Source organism: Chiloscyllium punctatum, chromosome 5 (genome assembly GCF_047496795.1).
Source record: "Chiloscyllium punctatum isolate Juve2018m chromosome 5, sChiPun1.3, whole genome shotgun sequence".
Lineage (NCBI taxonomy): Eukaryota > Metazoa > Chordata > Chondrichthyes > Orectolobiformes > Hemiscylliidae > Chiloscyllium > Chiloscyllium punctatum.
In genome coordinates this window covers 136,397,878-136,415,784 of record NC_092743.1, presented here as the reverse complement: position 1 = coordinate 136,415,784, position 17,907 = coordinate 136,397,878, and the positions used below count along the sequence as shown (strand labels likewise).

At 38.6% G+C, this 17,907-nt stretch overlaps 1 protein-coding gene across 1 annotated transcript in view; it reads right to left on the bottom strand.

Moving 5' to 3' along the window:
- Positions 1-2,850: 2,850 nt before the first annotated feature.
- tram1 (translocation associated membrane protein 1) overlaps positions 2,851-17,907 on the bottom strand; it is a 30,139-nt gene continuing 15,082 nt past the window's right edge. The window contains exons 6-11 of the mRNA XM_072571431.1: positions 16,019-16,103; positions 14,544-14,614; positions 13,482-13,586; positions 9,022-9,165; positions 6,567-6,724; positions 2,851-5,830 (exon numbers count right to left, since the gene is read on the bottom strand). Of these exons, the coding sequence (XP_072427532.1) occupies positions 5,757-5,830; positions 6,567-6,724; positions 9,022-9,165; positions 13,482-13,586; positions 14,544-14,614; positions 16,019-16,103 (637 nt within the window). The 3' untranslated portion in view covers positions 2,851-5,756. The remainder of the gene's footprint in view (positions 5,831-6,566; positions 6,725-9,021; positions 9,166-13,481; positions 13,587-14,543; positions 14,615-16,018; positions 16,104-17,907) is intronic.

The following is a 17,907-nucleotide window of genomic DNA, read 5'->3' as shown; positions in this document are numbered from 1 at the left end:
CCAACTTGTCCATTCCAACCAGATATCCTAAATTAATCCTAGATTAATTTATTTGCCAGCACTTGGCTCATATCCCTCTCAACCCTTCCTATTCATAAACCCATCCAAATGTCTTTTAAATGTTGTAATTGTACCAGCCTCCACCACTTCCTCTGGCAGCTCATTCCATATACACACCAACCTCCCTGAAAACATTGCCTCTTAGGTCCCTTTTACAATTTTTCCCCCCTCACCCTAAATCTATGTCCTCCAGTTCTGGATTCCTCCACCCCAGGGAAAAGACCTTTTCTATTTACACTATCCATGCTTCTCATAATTTTACAAACTTCCATAAGGTCACATCTCAGTCTCCAACGTGCCTGGGAAAACTGCTCCAGCCAATTCAGCCTCTTCCTTTTGCTCAAACGCTCCAATCTTGGCAACATTCTTGTAAATCTTTTCTGTACCCTCTCAAGTTTCACCATGTCCTTCCTTCTGTTTACAGTGAAGCATAAATGAGCCACATTAACAGATTAATGGATTACCTTAAACCTTTGGTTATTAACACAATCAAGATTGAGTAATTGTTGTCTAATGACAGAATCACATGGAATGGTAAGAATTTAAGGAACATTGTTTGATCAGCTAATCCCGGTACTTGCATTCGACGTGGCATTCATGCATACTGCTGCTCAATCATAGGGTAGCCCGGACATCAATTTGGACTGGCAGGAGCATAGTGATTAGTGGAAAATACTACTTCATTGTAATAATTTCTTAATGTCACTCAACCAAATGTTGCCTTCAATGTTAAAGGCAATTAATTCTTACTTCATCACTGGAATTTAACATATTACCCCCTTTGTACCAAAACCTGCAACTGAGTGGCCCAGATGGAACCCTAACCGAGCACTGGGGAATTTATTTTTGTGTACCACTTTTGAAGGTGATGATAATGCTATCACTTATGTAGATGACTGCAAGTAGGATAACAGGGCAGTATTTTTTTGCTTATTCTCTGTTGGGACATGGTTGCAGTTGGCTGGGTCTGCTATTATTGCCAAGCTCTAGTTGCTCTTGAGGTGGTGGTGGTGAGTGGCCTTCTTGAACCACTGCAATTAGACCTTCAATGCAATTAAGACAATGCCAGGATTTAAACCTAACAATGCTGAAGGAACAATGATATAATTACAAGTCAACATAGTGTGTATTTGGAGGTGTTCCCATTTACCTGCCGCTCTTATCCTTTTAGATGGCAGTAATCAAGAGTCTGGAAGGTGCAAAAGACAGCCAAATCCAATCCAGTCAGGACATCTCTTAGCAAATATCCACATCAAGCACCAAGAACAATACAGCATAGGAACAGATCTTCCTACCCTCCAAACTTGCACCAACACATTTTGCCCTTCCATACTAAAACTGTCTTCACTTACAGGATCTATGTCCCTCTATTCCCTTCCTATTCATGTATTTGTCCAAGTGCTTCTTGAATGCTATTGAGTCTGCTTCCAACACCTCCCTTTGCAGCAGATTCCAGGCTCTCACCACTGAAAAACATGCCTCATCTCCTTTAAACTCCATCCCCCCACCCCACTCCTTGAACCTGTGTTTCACCAATAATTCACCCCTCTACCCTGGGAAAAAGCCTCATACTTTCCACTCTATCCATGCCATTCACGATGTTTTAAACTTCTATCAGGGTCACCCCTAAACCTTCTGTGCTCCAGTGAAAACTAACCTAGTCTATCCAACCTTTCTTCACAGCTAAAATCCCCCATACCAGGCAATATTCTGGTAACATTTTCTGCACCCTCTCCAAGGCATCTACATCATTCTGGTAGTGCGGTAACTAGAACTGTATGCAATATTCCAAATGTGGACAAACTAAAGTTCTATAAAGCTGCAGCATAGCTTGTCTATTATTATACTCAATGCCCCTTCCAATGAAGGCAAGCTTGCTAGAAACCTATCTGTGTTGCCACCTTCAGCGATCTGTGGACTTGCATGCCTGGATCCCTATGCATATCAATACTCCCAAGGGTTCTGTCATTCACGGTATTACTTCCACCTGTACTTGACCTTCCAAAATGCATCACCTCATCTGTCCGGATTAAATGCCATCTGCCATATTCTGCCCATACCTCCTATATTCTACTGTATCCTCTGACAATCCTCACCATCCACAATTCCACCAATCTTTGTATTGTCTGCAAACCTACTAATTAGACCAGCTAAGTCTTCCTCTAAATCATTTGTGTAGATCACAAACAGCAGAGGTTCCAGCACTGATCCCTGTGGAACACTAGTCACAACCCTCCATTCTGAAAAGCATCCTTCCATCACTACCCTCTGTCTCATATCACCAAGCCAGTTCTGTATCCATCTTGCCAGCTCACCCCGATACCATGCGAGTTCACCTTTTGTATCAGTGTGCCATAAGGGATCTTGTCAAAGGTTTTACTAAAGTCAACATCAACCACTTTTCCCTCCATCTCCTCAAAATACTCTTTACAAGTTAGTGAAAGATGACCTCCCCCCACAAAACCATGCTGTCTATTGCTAATACGTCCAATCTCACTTTGAAATGCATACAATTCTTATCCCTGAGAATCTTTTCCAATAATTTCCCTACCAGCATGAGACATTGTGGAGTAAATGCCGATGTTGCATCTGGACTGCAACAGTGTAACCAGGAGCAGGGCTAATTCTGGAGCACAAGCATTCAGTATTATTGCTGGAATGTTGGCAAAGCCCATAGCTTTTGCTATATTGGGTACATTTAACCATTTCCTGATACTACATGGAGTAAATCAATATGGCCAAAGAGTGCCATTTGAGACACTGGGGACCACAGGAGGAGGCAGACATGGATTAGAGAATAATTATTGATTTATTAAAATATCTTCAATGAAAGCAAACTGTAATACTCAAAGTCCTCTCTCTCTCTTTACTGCCTTTGACTCTAACTTCTTTATAAGGATCAAACTCCATATCTTCACTTGACGACACTCCACAGGAAGTGACTGAGATGATAATCTCAGCAGAGTTACACAGTGCATTGGTCATTATTTCTCTCAGGTCATTACACAGACAAAGTAAATAATAAAATTATATTCTATAGTTGTACAACTTAGCAAATAATTTTAAGCAATGTAAGAAGTGATTACATGTCTTGCAAGAAGTAAACAAGTTCAGTCACAAAGTAGGAAGGACAGTTTTACTTCAGATTTGCTCAATTACAGTCAGAGGCTTCTTTGATTCTTTTAAGCAGAAATGATAAATTTCAGACAATGTACTAAAATTAAAACCATGTCTCCTACGTAATGGAAATTTGATCTTAGTTCTACAAGAAATATCACATCTTATTTAGTACTCAACAGCATTTGCTAGCTGAGAGGTTATATTTTTCCAGCATGTTTGACAGTGTCTAAAATAATAAATTGGTACCAAGCAAACATGAAGTGAAGTAGTAATCCTGGATATTCAATTCCAAAATGCAGAACTGGATTTATAATTTACAAGGAGGTTTTAGCAGTAAGATTAATTTATATGCTCAGTGATGTGAGGAAGAATATTTTTCCACTTTGACTACACAGCAATGATTAATCCCAGGTCAGGTTCAGCACAGTTAAGGCACAATCAAAAGCTGCTTTAAAAAGTTTGTTTCAACTGTTCAATGTCCCAACATCAAAATAGAATTCCACATTCCTAACCATTCGTGGCCAGTCCTAAGATGTCAATGTAATGCCAAATTATAGTTTGTACTTTGGATCATTAAATGGGTTACAGCTAAATAAATGTATATCACACAGGAAAACACAACCAGAAAGGTCACCTTCGAGTTCAATTCAAAATGAAGAGACAGACACAGTATCACGCAGTCCTAGTGAACTTTGCCTTAAAGATTGGTCATCTTTTTGGGTTGTAGGAAAACACAACTATTTGTAAATTATCCTAGACTTCCAGCTCCTTGCCCGCACAGAAATGTTAGTTGCACACCAACCTGTATTCAGGATTGTATTTTATACAATCCAGTAGGAAAGTAATTGATATAATTCATTGGAGTATTCCTTAATTTACACAAAGAAAATGTGTTGTAATAATCTCCACTAGTCATTAACCATTTAGGAATGTTTAGAAACAATGGTAACAGATCAAAAATGAAATTTAATATATATCCAAATTGTTTTATAAAACAAAGTTTTTGAAATCAGCAATTCCCTACATAAAAGAATGTTGTACAATAAATGTCCCTTTAATAACAGTCACATAATTATCTACCATTACATCAGTTGTTTTGCCTAAGGCCTACCATAAGTTTTATAAAACTTCTATTAAAATTTGGCAGCCCTCTGTGTATTTTATTAGAGTAAAAAAATAAAACGCATTTCTCCTCTTTGAAGCTCTGTTGTATTTATTTGCCAGTTTTTTTGAAAAAAATCCTTATTGCAGTGGTCTCTTCACAGACTGCCTCAATCGAAATTAACCTGAGAACGTAGAGTTTGGCTTTAAAGCTATAAAACTGACGGAAATAGGAGAAGGAGTTTAAATGGAGAAGGATACTGCAGTTCTAATTGCAACAAATTAAGGCATAGAAAATTAATCTCTGGTCAGCAGCCTATCATTTATTTAAATCCAACGGCCCAACAAGCCTATTTAGCTTTCAAAATGCACATCTTAATCAGGTTCAAAATTATTTTAAGTACCATTACCAACTATGAACAATAATAATTAAAGACTCTCATAAAATTCAAGAATGTTTCTCAATTCATACATTTAAAATTAGAAATTAGGTGATGTGTTGCTGATTTGCAATATAATCAAGCCTGTCATAGGGAAAATAACACTTCCTTCAGGCTGAATTTGTTTCCAAAATATAACTCAACACACACCACAGGTGAAAACAAGCAAAACGTTAAAAATAAATTTTATTTTTCACAATGTGTCACTGCCTGGATTCTAACTTTGCAGCTCACAGTTTTATATTATGCTTGCAAAATTCTTAATTTTTCTATTTAATTGCTGTGAGACCTTGGCCACAGCTTGCCAGAACAGTCGCTAGCACTTCTAGTGGGCAGATCACAGTAAATTAGGGGCTGCACCCTGCAATGTCTGTAAATGTGTCCGCTGCAAGTGCTGTTCCTCAGAGAGCCAGGTTCACTGCATCACCCAAACAAGTCTCTCCCCCTACCCCACCACCCCCAAGTTGTAGCATATATTTTGTTTTTGTCAAATTAGCGCCCACAAGTTTCTTAATAGCAGAGAGATCCTCAACTGCAGTCCTCTATTATCAAATATTCCATGCTGTATCCCCAGAAGTTGTACCATTTCTTAAACAAAAATTTTCAGGGAAGTGTGGTTCTCTGCAGAATCACAACAGAGACAATCAAACCTGAGAAACTACACTATAGGTTAGGAAATCTGAATCCTAGCCATAATGTGGTTTCTCAAGGCTAGTGGCTCTCAAACCAGTTGCTTCCCCTCCATAATTTCATTGGAGCTGCTAAGGGGCAATATTTTACAAAAAGAGTGTCAAAAATAAAGTCTCCATTCAAGAAATCATTCCTTAGACGGGAATTATTTGAATAAAAAGTCACTTGCCCACCCTCCATTTTCCCTTCCCTTTTATTTTATTGGATTTCCAATGTACAGCATTACACAAGTACTTGGAAGTAAATGTTGCTTGTTGCAGCACATTAGTAACATTTGAGGAGATTTTTTAAAATGTGGAAACAAATCATGAAATTGGCAAGTTATGTACCAATGTAGTCAAATTTTCAAGATGATTTTACTTTTCTTGCACGTGGAGAGTCTCTATCTTCAAAAGTGATGACCCCATTTACTCCATTAGCTGCAAAACAGGAAAACCAGTTAGTATTACTTTCATTCTCCAACTCAGTGGAGGCCATAGTTGAAGAGATTTTTACAATTTCAAATAGTTAGAAGTCTGGACTATTACCAACCTGAACAATAAATTAAGACAGAAAATCAGATCCAATACAAAACAGATAGTGGTAGTAAAATACAGGTTAAACCACAGAGATAAACTGCTTGTGTGATGAAGCCAATATAAATGAAAAATAACTGAGGTATATAAATGCAGTTTACTGTCCATCTGAGGTTATATTATTGTTTACAAATAAATAGTTTAAATAAAACAAAATCCCTTCAGAAATAGCACATGACTGTTCTCATTAAAGCTTTAGCCAGTGTTGAGCATCTTTGAGTGGGGGACAGTTGTTCTTACAAGTAGAAGAATTGGTGTCAATATAGGAAGATAATAAGCACAGCATAAAGATAAAGCAGAATAGAGATACAAAATACTCAGAAATACTGCAAATCTGAAATGAACACTGAAATGAAGTAAATCTGAAGACTGCCAGAATCTGAGAAATAATAGATAAAGAGTTCATCTTGAAATATTCATTTTTTTCCTTTTACTCAACTTACACTTTCCATTTTCTCCATAGTATGACACCATTGTAACGTGTTAGAGAAAAGAATATTCAAAAGGTTGAACATAAGATCAAATGATTTGCATTATTGCAATATGGTGTCATGTGATTTCTTCAAACAAATAAACGAACCTTTATTTTCTTTTTTGGTAGCTTTGCTCTTTGTATTGGTAGCTTTCTTTTTTAGAGCCTGCATTTGTGCATGTTCTTTCCACCTCTTGAGTTGGAAGTTAATGAATTTCCACATCATATATGCCTGTGTCAGGCAAATACCAGCCAGGGCACTTATTCTGAAATTGATATAAGAATGATATTTGTGGTTAAATTTCTGCTGTTTCAATTTTATAACTCCATATATATTGTTTACTAAAAACAAGTCTGTCTTAAGCATATGTGCCTTAGATTACTCAATTCTAAGATTAGTTGGGTCACAGATTGTAAAATAATCCTCCAATGTTCCTCCCTTCTACCTATAATATTGCTGTTCCTGCTGCAGTACAGTTCAACAGGCAAGCCTGCAGTACTTACTTCTTCATGACTGAGTCTATGCATACACATCATTGTTCCCAATTTCACATGATAGATATACATCTTATGTAACAGCTAGGAATATGAATTCTGGCCTATTTTCACCTTACTTAGTTCAGAGCCACCTAAGGCAATTGTATCTCTCAAACTGATTGCCAGTTAACTTGGTGTAACTGATGTTGGGACTTCTTTCAAAAGGTCAAAATGATCAACTAGTAAGGACAGCTCATCCCCAATGAGTTTAAGTGGTGGTGAGTCAACTTTCTGAACCACTGCCATCCTTGTGATATAAGTATACCAACAGTGTTGTTTCAAAGGGATTTACATAACTTGACCCAATGACAATTTATTTTCAAGCCAGGATAGCAGATGATTCTTTGGCTTAAAACTATACCACTTAGTGCTGTTACCAATGGCTCATTAAGTAACTCAGAGCTAAAACTATTTCTAAACCAAACCAGACAGGTAGTTTTGTGGCACTGTCAACTGAGAAGCAGGCTTATGCTCAATTCCTCAAAACTTTAATGAAGCATAAGTCAATAGAAATGACGGCAAGTGCATACACCAGTTGCAAACTGTGGAGAAGGGAACTGGGAAAACTAAGTATTTTAATTTTCATTCCTTCCATTCCTATCTCACAAAGGTAGAAATGCAAATGCTATATAATAGTTCCAATTGAGGCTGAAAATCTACATTGAAAATGGCTAGTGAATGGTTAAATTTAGTTCAGTGGACATTGAAAGGGCTGGGAATAACTTTACAAATTCAGCTAATTGTGTACGTTTCTAGTGTAACTCTGGCCCCGCACAGGCCGGTTAACTCAATGGAGTAATGCTAGATGTTGACATTTAAAGTGAAAGAATGGGAAACTAACAGAAGATAATAAGGAAATGGTGGATGAAGTGAACAAATACTTTCTATTCGTGTCCATTACAGGAGATACAAAAAGCATCCCAGTAATAGTTGTAAATCAGGAGAAGGAAGACAGGAACTTGTTGAAATTCCAATTACCAAGAATGTGGTACTGAGCAGAATGATGGAACTGCAGGATGACTAATGAGGTACTAGATGTTAGTGTTCATTTTTGAATATTATCTAGATTTTGATATGGTTCAATCAGACTGAAAAATAACAAATATAAATCTTCTATTTATGAAGGGCAGGAAGGCTAGTTGGCTGGACATCTCCTGTGGGGAAGGAGTTAGAATACAGGCTATAGCTGGGCACTGCAAAAAACAAAACTCAAGGTAATCAGAAAGACTCCGTAAGGAAATCAAGAAGACCTACCAGTATTCGTCATTCACCATACATTATCTGTTCTGAGAGATCTTAAACTTCCACACATAATCCTAATGATAGTCCATGTCACTTGCGTGATCCCATGTGCCAAATCATAAAAGGTAAGTAAACCATGCATTTCTGCGGCAAAAAATTAAGGCTAACTCCTACTATGAATGTAGCATGTTGTAGCAGGAAACAAAGTGGGGTGACTTACAAGCAGAGCATAGGCCTAAACTGGATTTCTGGTGAGAATAGGGTCATCTTATGTACCACAATCTATGGTATATCATAAAAGGTAAACAGAATCATAACGCTTCCACACTCACTTCAAATGATCTTGATAGGTGCAAGAACATTTAGGTGCCCAACTGCTCAAGCAAAGTCGTTTCCCCATTTAGTCAGAGAAAACTTTTTATTAATTGTATCAGAAATATACAATAATAATTGGGAGGCAAATTGCAAATACCTGAAGAGACTCTTTCAGTATTTTAAAAGAATATGAAGGCAACATTTTTGCATTATGTCAATTTTAATTTCATGTTTTATCTGATGGACTATGCATGTCCTTTCTGTTTACCCCCTTCACAAAAACAAATAACAATATTTAATGTTAATGTGCCATCTATTCAGTCATTACAATGATCATTTTTGGGGTGTCAGAGTTTAAAATGATCCACAAATGCAATGTCACAAGTGACGTTAAAACATATTGTTCTTTCCTGACCAAAAGCTCAGGGAAACCATACCTTTCAGCACCAATAGATTTAAGATGGTTTACCTCACAGCCAAGATATTAAAGTTTCCGGTGGTTAAATCCAAACTTTGATTTTGAGCTCCAGCAAGGCCAAATCCAAATGTGAGGACAGAAAGAGATAGGGTAAGCAGTCGTGCCACGACAAACAACAAAGCCCAAAGGGTGAATCTAGGATTAAATCAGTAAAAATTAATATTAAGAACAATATCACTTTAACATCCATTTCTTCTGGTAAGAAAGAATTGCATCGTATTAGCCTTCTCAATTGGGTATGACAGTCATACTTTGTGACTTACACGCTAGAACATCGAACTCCCTCTGCACCTCAGAATTCTGCACTCAGAGTCAGAGATGTACAGCATGGAAACAGACCCTTCAGTCAAACCCGTCCATGCTGACCAGATATCCCAACCCAATCTAGTCACACCTGCAAGCACTCGGCCCACATATCTCCAAACCTTTTCTATTCATATACCCATCCAAATGCCTTTTAAATGTTGCAATTGAACCAGCCTCCACCACTTCCTCTGGCAGCTCATTCCATACACATACCACCCTGTGTGGTAAATGTTGCCCCTTAGGTCTCTTTTATATCTTTCCCCTCTCACCCTAACTGTATGCCCTCTAGTTCTGGACTCCCCGACCCCAGGGAAAAGACTTTGCCTACTTACCCTATCCATGCCCCTCGTAATTTTGTAAATCTCTATAAAGGTCACCCCTCAGCCTCCACGCTCCAGGGAAAACAGCCCCAGCCTGTTCAGCCTCTCCCTATAGCTCAAATCCTCCACCCCAGCAACATCCCTGTAAATCTTTTCTGACCCTTTCAAGTTTCACAACATTCTCCCGATAAGACGACGACCAGAAATGCACGCAATATTCCAACAGTGGCCTAACCAATGGTCTGTACAGCTGCAGCATGACCTCCCAACTCCTGTACTCAATACTCTGACCAATAAAGGAAAGCATACCAAACACCTTCTTCACTATCCTATCTATCTGCGAATCCACTTTCAAGGAGCTATGAACCTGCACTTCAAGATATCTATACTCAGCAACACTCCCTAGGAGCTTACCATTAAGTGTATAAGTCCTGCTAAGATTTGCTTTCCCAAAATGCAGCACCTCGCATTTATCTGAATTAAACTCCATCTGCCACTTCGCAGCCCACTGGCCCATTTGGTCCAGATCCTGTTGTAATCGGAGGTAACCCTCTTTGCTGTCCACTACACCTCCAATTTTGGTGGTCATCTGCAAACTTACTAACTACCTCTTATGCTCGCATCCAAATCATTTATGTAAACGACAAAAAGTAGAGGGCACAGCACCGATCCTTGTGGCACTCCACTGGTCACAGGCCTCCAGCCTGAAAAACAACCGTCCACCACCACCCTCTGTCTTCTACCTTTGAGCCAGTTCTGTTTCCAAATGGCTAGTTCTCCCTATATTCCTTGAGATCTAACCTTGCTAATCAGTCTCGCATGGCGAACGCCTTACTGAAGTCCATATAGATCACATCTACCAGTCTGCCCTCAATCCTCTTTGTTACTTCCTCAAAAAACTCAATCAAGTTTGTGAGACATGATTTCCCACGCACAAAGCCATGTTGGCTATCCCTAATCAGTCCTTGCCTTTCCAAATACATGTACATCCTGTCCCTCAGGATTCCCTCCAACAACTTGTCCACCACTGACATCAGGCTCACTGGTCTATAGTTCCCTGACTTGTCCTTACCACCCTTCTTAAACAGTGACACCATGTTTAAACTCATTATCAGTTTAAGAAATGCTCTGCATCAACACTCCCTCTTATGTACCTGGCCACCGAGATGGGCTGTGCACTGATCAAGGTCCACGCAGCAACAAAATAATTTTTTTTTTTTTTTTTTACAGGAAACGCTGTTCTGCTTTTTCTCTTCCTGCCAAAGTTAACAACCTCACAATTATCTCACATTACACATCATCTAACAGATTTCTGACCATTCATTCAACCTATTTATATCCATCTTCAACCTCCTTACATGTTCTTTACAACATATTTTCCTATCTCAGAGTCATATATAAATTTAGCTACCATGCCTTTGCTCCTGTCTTCCAAGTTACTGCTGGAAACCGAAGAGGCGCCAGTAGACCACTGCATGATTCCACTTGTCACATTCTGCCAATCTGCCAGCTAATTTTCCATCTATGCCAATGTTAGCCCAGATACCATTCACTTTCATTTCTCTCAATAATTTTTGATGTGGCACCTTATCAAATGTCTTCTGGAAATCAGAGTTCAGATTCTCCTTTATCCACAGTATGTTGCTCCTCCAAAGAACTCCAATTAATCAGTTAAACATTATTTCATATTCACAGAACCATGCTGATGCTTACCAAATACACTGAGTTTTCCTAAATGTGCACATAATCTCTCTCCTGATTGATTCCCATGATAGATGTTAAGCTAACTGGCCCTGACCGGTCAGGTCCTGCCTCGTTCCCTTCCTGATTGGAGGACTATTTTGTTACTTTTCAATCCAATGGAACCTTTCTTGAATTCAGTGAAATTTGCAAAATTAACACCACACTTCTAATATCTCATTATCCATCTCTTTTAAGATCCTAGAATGAAGTCCATTTGGACCTGCAGGCTTGTCAGCTCGCAGTTTACCTAACACTCCTTCCCACGTGATCATATTTTAACGAAGTTTGCTCTCCTTTACACTTCCTATGTCACAGGTATTATAGAATTATTTCTATTTGCTCTAGAGTGAAGTCACAAGCAAAATATGTTTGTTCCATTCACCATTTCTGTATCATCTAATTGTTCTCTATTTCCACAGGACCACCACTCACATCAATTACTTTTTTTTAAAAGAACTGGTAGGAAGTTTTGCCACCTGTCTTCACATTCCTAGTTACTTTCCTCTCATACTCAAGTTGCTTCCTCCTGATTAACCTTTTAGTTATTTGCTGCCATTACATTCTGACCAAATTCTGAACTTCCAAGCACCTTCTTCTAAGTTATACGCTAATGCTTGGTTTTAACTATCTGCCACTCCTAGTCGGGATTTTTCCTTATGCTAGGAATAGGCTTATTCTGGGTATTCTGAAATATCACCTTAAATGCCTGCAATTGCATTCCTTAGCCTAGTGGACCAGTTCACTTCACTACTTCAGCTTTCATTCCCATATTGTTATCTTTTTATTAGGTTTAAAATAGTTATCTTAGACAGACTCTTTTCCCTTTCAACCTGGACATAAATTTGAATCCTACTGTGATTGTAGAAAATTGGACTCCTAGATAACAAACAGCTATCCAGTCAAAGTGGACAATAAACAATACGAATTTATGACATTAATCATATGGCATTCAAAAATTAACACTGACCTCATCTAGCAACAATAATTCATAAAGAACTAAAAAGCAATGATCAGTATGACAAAGGAAACAACCATCATTTTAAATAATTTCCTGTAACTCAGGTAATTGCCTGTGCAATGAGCAATGATTAAGTAAGGGTATCCTACATTCAGATCTGTCCAAATGCAGTTTACCACTTCTTACAAATGTATTACAATTAGGCATTCGAGAGAGTGTACATAAGTCATCTACAGGTAGTATGTGATCCTAATTGCCAAAAGAGGTATTAAGTAGCAAAACTCAATTTTTTTCTGAAGGTTTTCATCCTCTACAATTAATTAATTTTATGGACTAATGTTGCTCCTGTCCTCTTTCAATGGCCTGTTCTCACAATGTTTGAAGCAGAATCACAATCATGTCATTGGCTTTGGACTTTGTTTACTAAATATGCTGGTGTTATTGACTGGGTGACAAAATAGAATACAAACTAAAGCAACTGCACGAAGGCTGATGTCTCAAAAAAAGCATCCCAAATTGCTTTGAGCCATAATTTTAACGTTCTATATAATTGGGCAAGTTAAATTGGTGTTTACTGCTACAGATGTTGATATTGTGAATAACCTCTGTCACTACACCAAAAGTTAAGGGTGTGTGTTCTGAACTTCTGTCCAGTCAAGCCTGTGGCAAAATGTTTGTATTGCCTATTACAGAATGACTTGCATGGCTTTAAACTGGTAAATGGATTAGGTACAACTGTGGTACTTGCAAAATCCAATGCTTTTGTCACCACCTCCAATGGCTCTTTTTATAAATTATCAATCAGGAACCTGACAATGCTTTTGGAATTCCATATTCCAATATAAATAATAATACTGAAGGACAAATCAGAAGCAAATGAAGACCTATGGTTAATGTTCAGGAGTATTAGTGAAGATGCCACAAATTTTCCACAACCCAATTAACTTTCAAAGTAAAGCTGCAGCAAGTAATGGCCAACTTTTGCATATAAACTTTTGATCCAAGGAAGAGAGCTTCAAGATTCTCATTTTGAATATCTGGATAACACTGAATAATTTACATGTTTGCTGGACCTATCCATTAATCAGGCACTTAAAGCAACTGGAAATTCTAGATATACTCACCCCCTTTCATTCTTTTCATTACTGAAGTAAAACAGACGAGAAACATGAAACAAAAGTTCCACAAAATAATGCAACACCAGAAGTACCAGGCCAAAACGGTTCAGGCTGGAAAGAAAAATTGTAAAATCATTCAGTAAAATCTGTGTTATATTAGTTGGTAATAGCATTTATAAGTTTTGCTGAGACATTTCTCTATTCACAGCAAAGGTTAAAAAGATCAACATTTTATCCAGTCATAGAGATGTACAGCATGGAAACAGATCCTTCGGTCCAACCCGTCCATGCCGACCAGATATCCCAACCCAATCTAGTCACACCTGCCAGCATCCAGCCCATATCCCTCCAAACCTTTTGCATTCATATACCCATCCAAATGCCTTTTAAATGTTGTAATTGTACCAGCCTCCACCACTTCCTCTGGCAGCTCATTCCATACACGTACCACCCTCTGCGTGAAAAAGTTGCCCCTTAGGTCTCTTTTATATCTTTCCCCTCTCACCTTAAATCTATGCCCTCTAGTTCTGGACTCCCTGACCCCAGGGAAAAGACCATGTCTATTTACCCTATCCATGCCCCTCATGATTTTGTAAACCTCGATAAGGTCACACCTCAACTCCGATGCTCCAGGGAAAACAGCCCCAGCCTGTTCAGCCTCTCCCTATAGTTCAAATCCTCGTAAATCTTTTCTGAACCCTTTCAAGTTTCACAACATCTTTCCGATAGGAAGGAGACCAGAATTGCACACAATATTCCAACAGTGGCCTAACCAATGTTCCGAACAGCCTTAAGAACCTGATTCTCAGTTACTAATACAGTATATACAATGCAAGTGTATTTCATCTGTACATGAGCAACAAATTCAACAGTACAGCAAATTCCTAATCTCAGGGGTTATGCAATGCAAGACTTGAAGGTTCTTGAAAAAGAATACAAATACATAAAATTCAACTGCTACACTTAGCATCACAGATAGAGGGATGTTTGCAAGGTGTTTTGGGAAATAAAAATAAATGAAACTAGGTGACATAATCATACCAATTTAAAAATTTAAAAAAAACTTACTTTAACAGATAAGCTCCAGCAATGTGGAAAATATACAAACTGGTATACACAAGCTGTCGGGGAATATCTTCCTGAAAACAGAAATAATTAAAAATCATAAAACATCAACAGTGTAATTCTTAATTTGTATATAAAGAAATAATTTTGTTGAAATGTGACCTTTCATTACAAAGCACCATTTCTGCAAAACATTTAATCAACAATTTGCAATAAATCTCTAGATTTATCTTAGTAACAAGGCCATAGTACATTAGTATGCTATCCATTTAGCTCTTTTAAATATCAGTGACAACCTGCCAACACAGCTACTTAAGTCCAACTCAAAAACTGCACAAGGAAACCGATCTTTACAGGAGCAAGGACATGCATAGTGTTGTAAAAGGCCTTCTTTTCTTACAGGCAGTAAAAGCTGCTTCTACTCAGTTTCTTTTCTTCTGAAGTTTTACTGGTGGATGGTTCCATAAGTGTTACTTCTGTTCTCATACCTCTCACAATTGGCCACTGTTTGGATGGAATTTAATGCTTCCGCTGCAACTAGGCTGGTAAGTTGAAATTTATAGGAAAGGAAGGTGTGGGTTAGAGACTGTACTGCTTGCCTGTCTGTCCAATTAAATCCAGAGGTGGTGGTGAAGAGGACAAATTTTCTGTCCAGAAACCAATTGATAGTGTTAAATGTTCACTTAATGGCCTCTTTCCACCGCTGCTGATATTCAATAAGTACAGACAGCAACCACACCATGTGGGGAAACTAGGTCAACCCTGGTGAGCGCTTATGGCCTTTTGTGGGTGGGTGTCCCTTCTTCTCAGGCCTTCATAAGCAAGAAAGGAGTAATCTGTGGGAAGACAGAGCCACATCCTTCATAATGAGCCCTCTTCCCATCCTTTCCTGGACTTACCTGACTGACCCGAAGGAACACAGAACACAGAAACACATCTTCATCTGTAGGTCTCCTGAAGTACCTGCATTGGCCAGTGCTCCTGGTGGTACTGACAGGACTTAAGAACTTCCATTCTGATTGGTTTGACATCTCTGTTGCTCCTGGTGGAACCAGGAACTTGAAATGTCGTCAGCAAATTGTCAGAGGTCAGAGGTCACATTCACTTTGATGGGTTCTGGTCCCCTCCGTAGCCCAGAAACTCAAAGACAAACTTTATCTGCAAACCGCACAGAAGTGACAGACCTGCAGCTTAAACCCGATGCTTCTTGTCTATAGAACTATGTCAAGCAGTAGTCTTGCTATCTCAGCTACAAAGGAGTTTGTTTCTACAATGTAGATTTAGAGGTAGTTTTACAATGACCCATCAGCTATGGAATTTTATTAGCCATTACTGTGGACAGGAAATTAAGTCTACAACGTTTCTGCTACACGTAACTCTTCACTGGGACAGCAAAATCACTTGTTACCTCAACCTTCCTTGTTAATGCACTCAGTGCTCCCACCCGCAGCTCAAAAAACAAGAGTCCTCATGCTCACCTTCCGGGTTTTCTGGAAATAAAGTTCTGGCAAAGCATGAAGCCAATAAGCCAACTGCGCAATATAGAAAAATTTCACCTGAAATCTAAAAGAATAAAATCTCTCTTAAATAAAATATTGACAAGTGCAGATTTAATACAAAACAATATGCTGTATAGTTTTATGACAAAGTCAAAAAAAATGCACAAAACACAAGCATGCAAGCCATTCAACACACAAAAAACCTACAACTATTTGAGAACATTAAGTAGGCAAAACACAAAGTTCAAGTGTCCTAGGATTCTACATTATCCATTACCATCAAATAAAACCTTTACTATAAACCTGAACTAAATTTGGTTGGAAAGCAAAATATAATAATTTTGTTAATGCTGAGGAGACAGAGTGTTTCTTTCCTACATTCATTCAAACTAGTCCAAAACAAAACAATGCAACAGCATATAAAACAGTAATTGCTGCTCCTAGAATTTGAGGAAATCACCTCCAACACCTAAAATACCTCAAAAAAAAAAGGAGCAGCCTGTTCCAGCTAGGACCTTTTCCCATCCTCCATCTTGGATTACCCAGAATGCTTCCTCTGAAGGCGGCATTTGGTGTGCTTTCCTTTATTGGTCAGAGTATTGAGTACAGGAGTTGGGAGGTCATGTTGCGGCTGTACAGGACATTGGTTAGGCCACTGTTGGAATATTGCATGCAGTTCTGGTCTCCTTCCTATCGGAAAGATGTTGTGAAACTTGAAAGGGTTCAGAAAAGATTTACAAGGATGTTGCCAAGGTTGGAGGATTTGAGCTATAGGGAGAGGTTGAATAGGCTGGGGTTGTTTTTGGAGGCGGAGAGGTGACCTTATAGAGGTTTATAAAATTGTGAGGGGCATGGATAGGATAAATAGACAAAGTCTTTTCCCTGGGGTGGGGGAGTCCAGAACTAGAGGGCATACAATTAGGGTGAGAGGGGAAAGATACAAAAGAGACCCAAGGGGCAACATTTTCCACACAGAGGGTGGTACATGTATGGAATGAGCTGCCAGAGGAAGTGGTGGAGGCTGGTACAATTGTAATATTTAAAAGGCATCTGGATGGGTATATGAATAGGAAGCGTTTGTAGGGATATAGGCCAGATGCTGGCAGGTGGGACTAGATTGGGTTGGGATATCCGATCGGCATGCACGAGTTGGACCGAAGGGTCTTTTTCTGTACTGTACATCTCTATGACTCCAGTCTCAGCTACAAGTTGTCCAATATTACATTTTGCCTCTTGCAGTCTTGCCACTGGTCAGCAAAAATGTAATGCTTCGGAAACTAATCTCCCTTCTAAAATTTTCTTTCGTATTTTGCATTTGATATTATGACATTATTGTTCCATTATGTTTGGACAAACTAAAATAAACAGAAATTGTAAGTTAAAATTATGCTTGCAGCAATAATCTTATGCAAAGACCTGCACCCAGTAAGTTTATCAATTTATCCAGATTGGAATTTGCTTTGGCCCCTCAATTTTCTCATCCACTTTTCTAAAGGATGTACAACCCTTTTGTCTATTGTGTAAGCTACAATTACGTTAAGTGATAGTATGGTCAGCGAGTGTCAATATGATGCTTCTTTGTAGGAAACTTTAAAGCCAGTGAGCACTGTTGACCAAGATAGGTTAGGAGATCAGAGGACTTGTTACAGTGAAATGTTGACTAGGTTATGCCTATTTTCACTGCTGTTTAGAAGGACAAGACGTCATCTCAGTATAACATACAAAACCTTGAGCAAACGTGAGCAGGGTACAAAGCCAGAGAATGTTTCTTCTTGGTAGACTAAGGGACATAGTTTAAGAGCAAGAGGTCTCACATTTAAGACAGATGAGGAGAAACATTTTCCCTTGTGTTTGCTAGATAGCAGAAT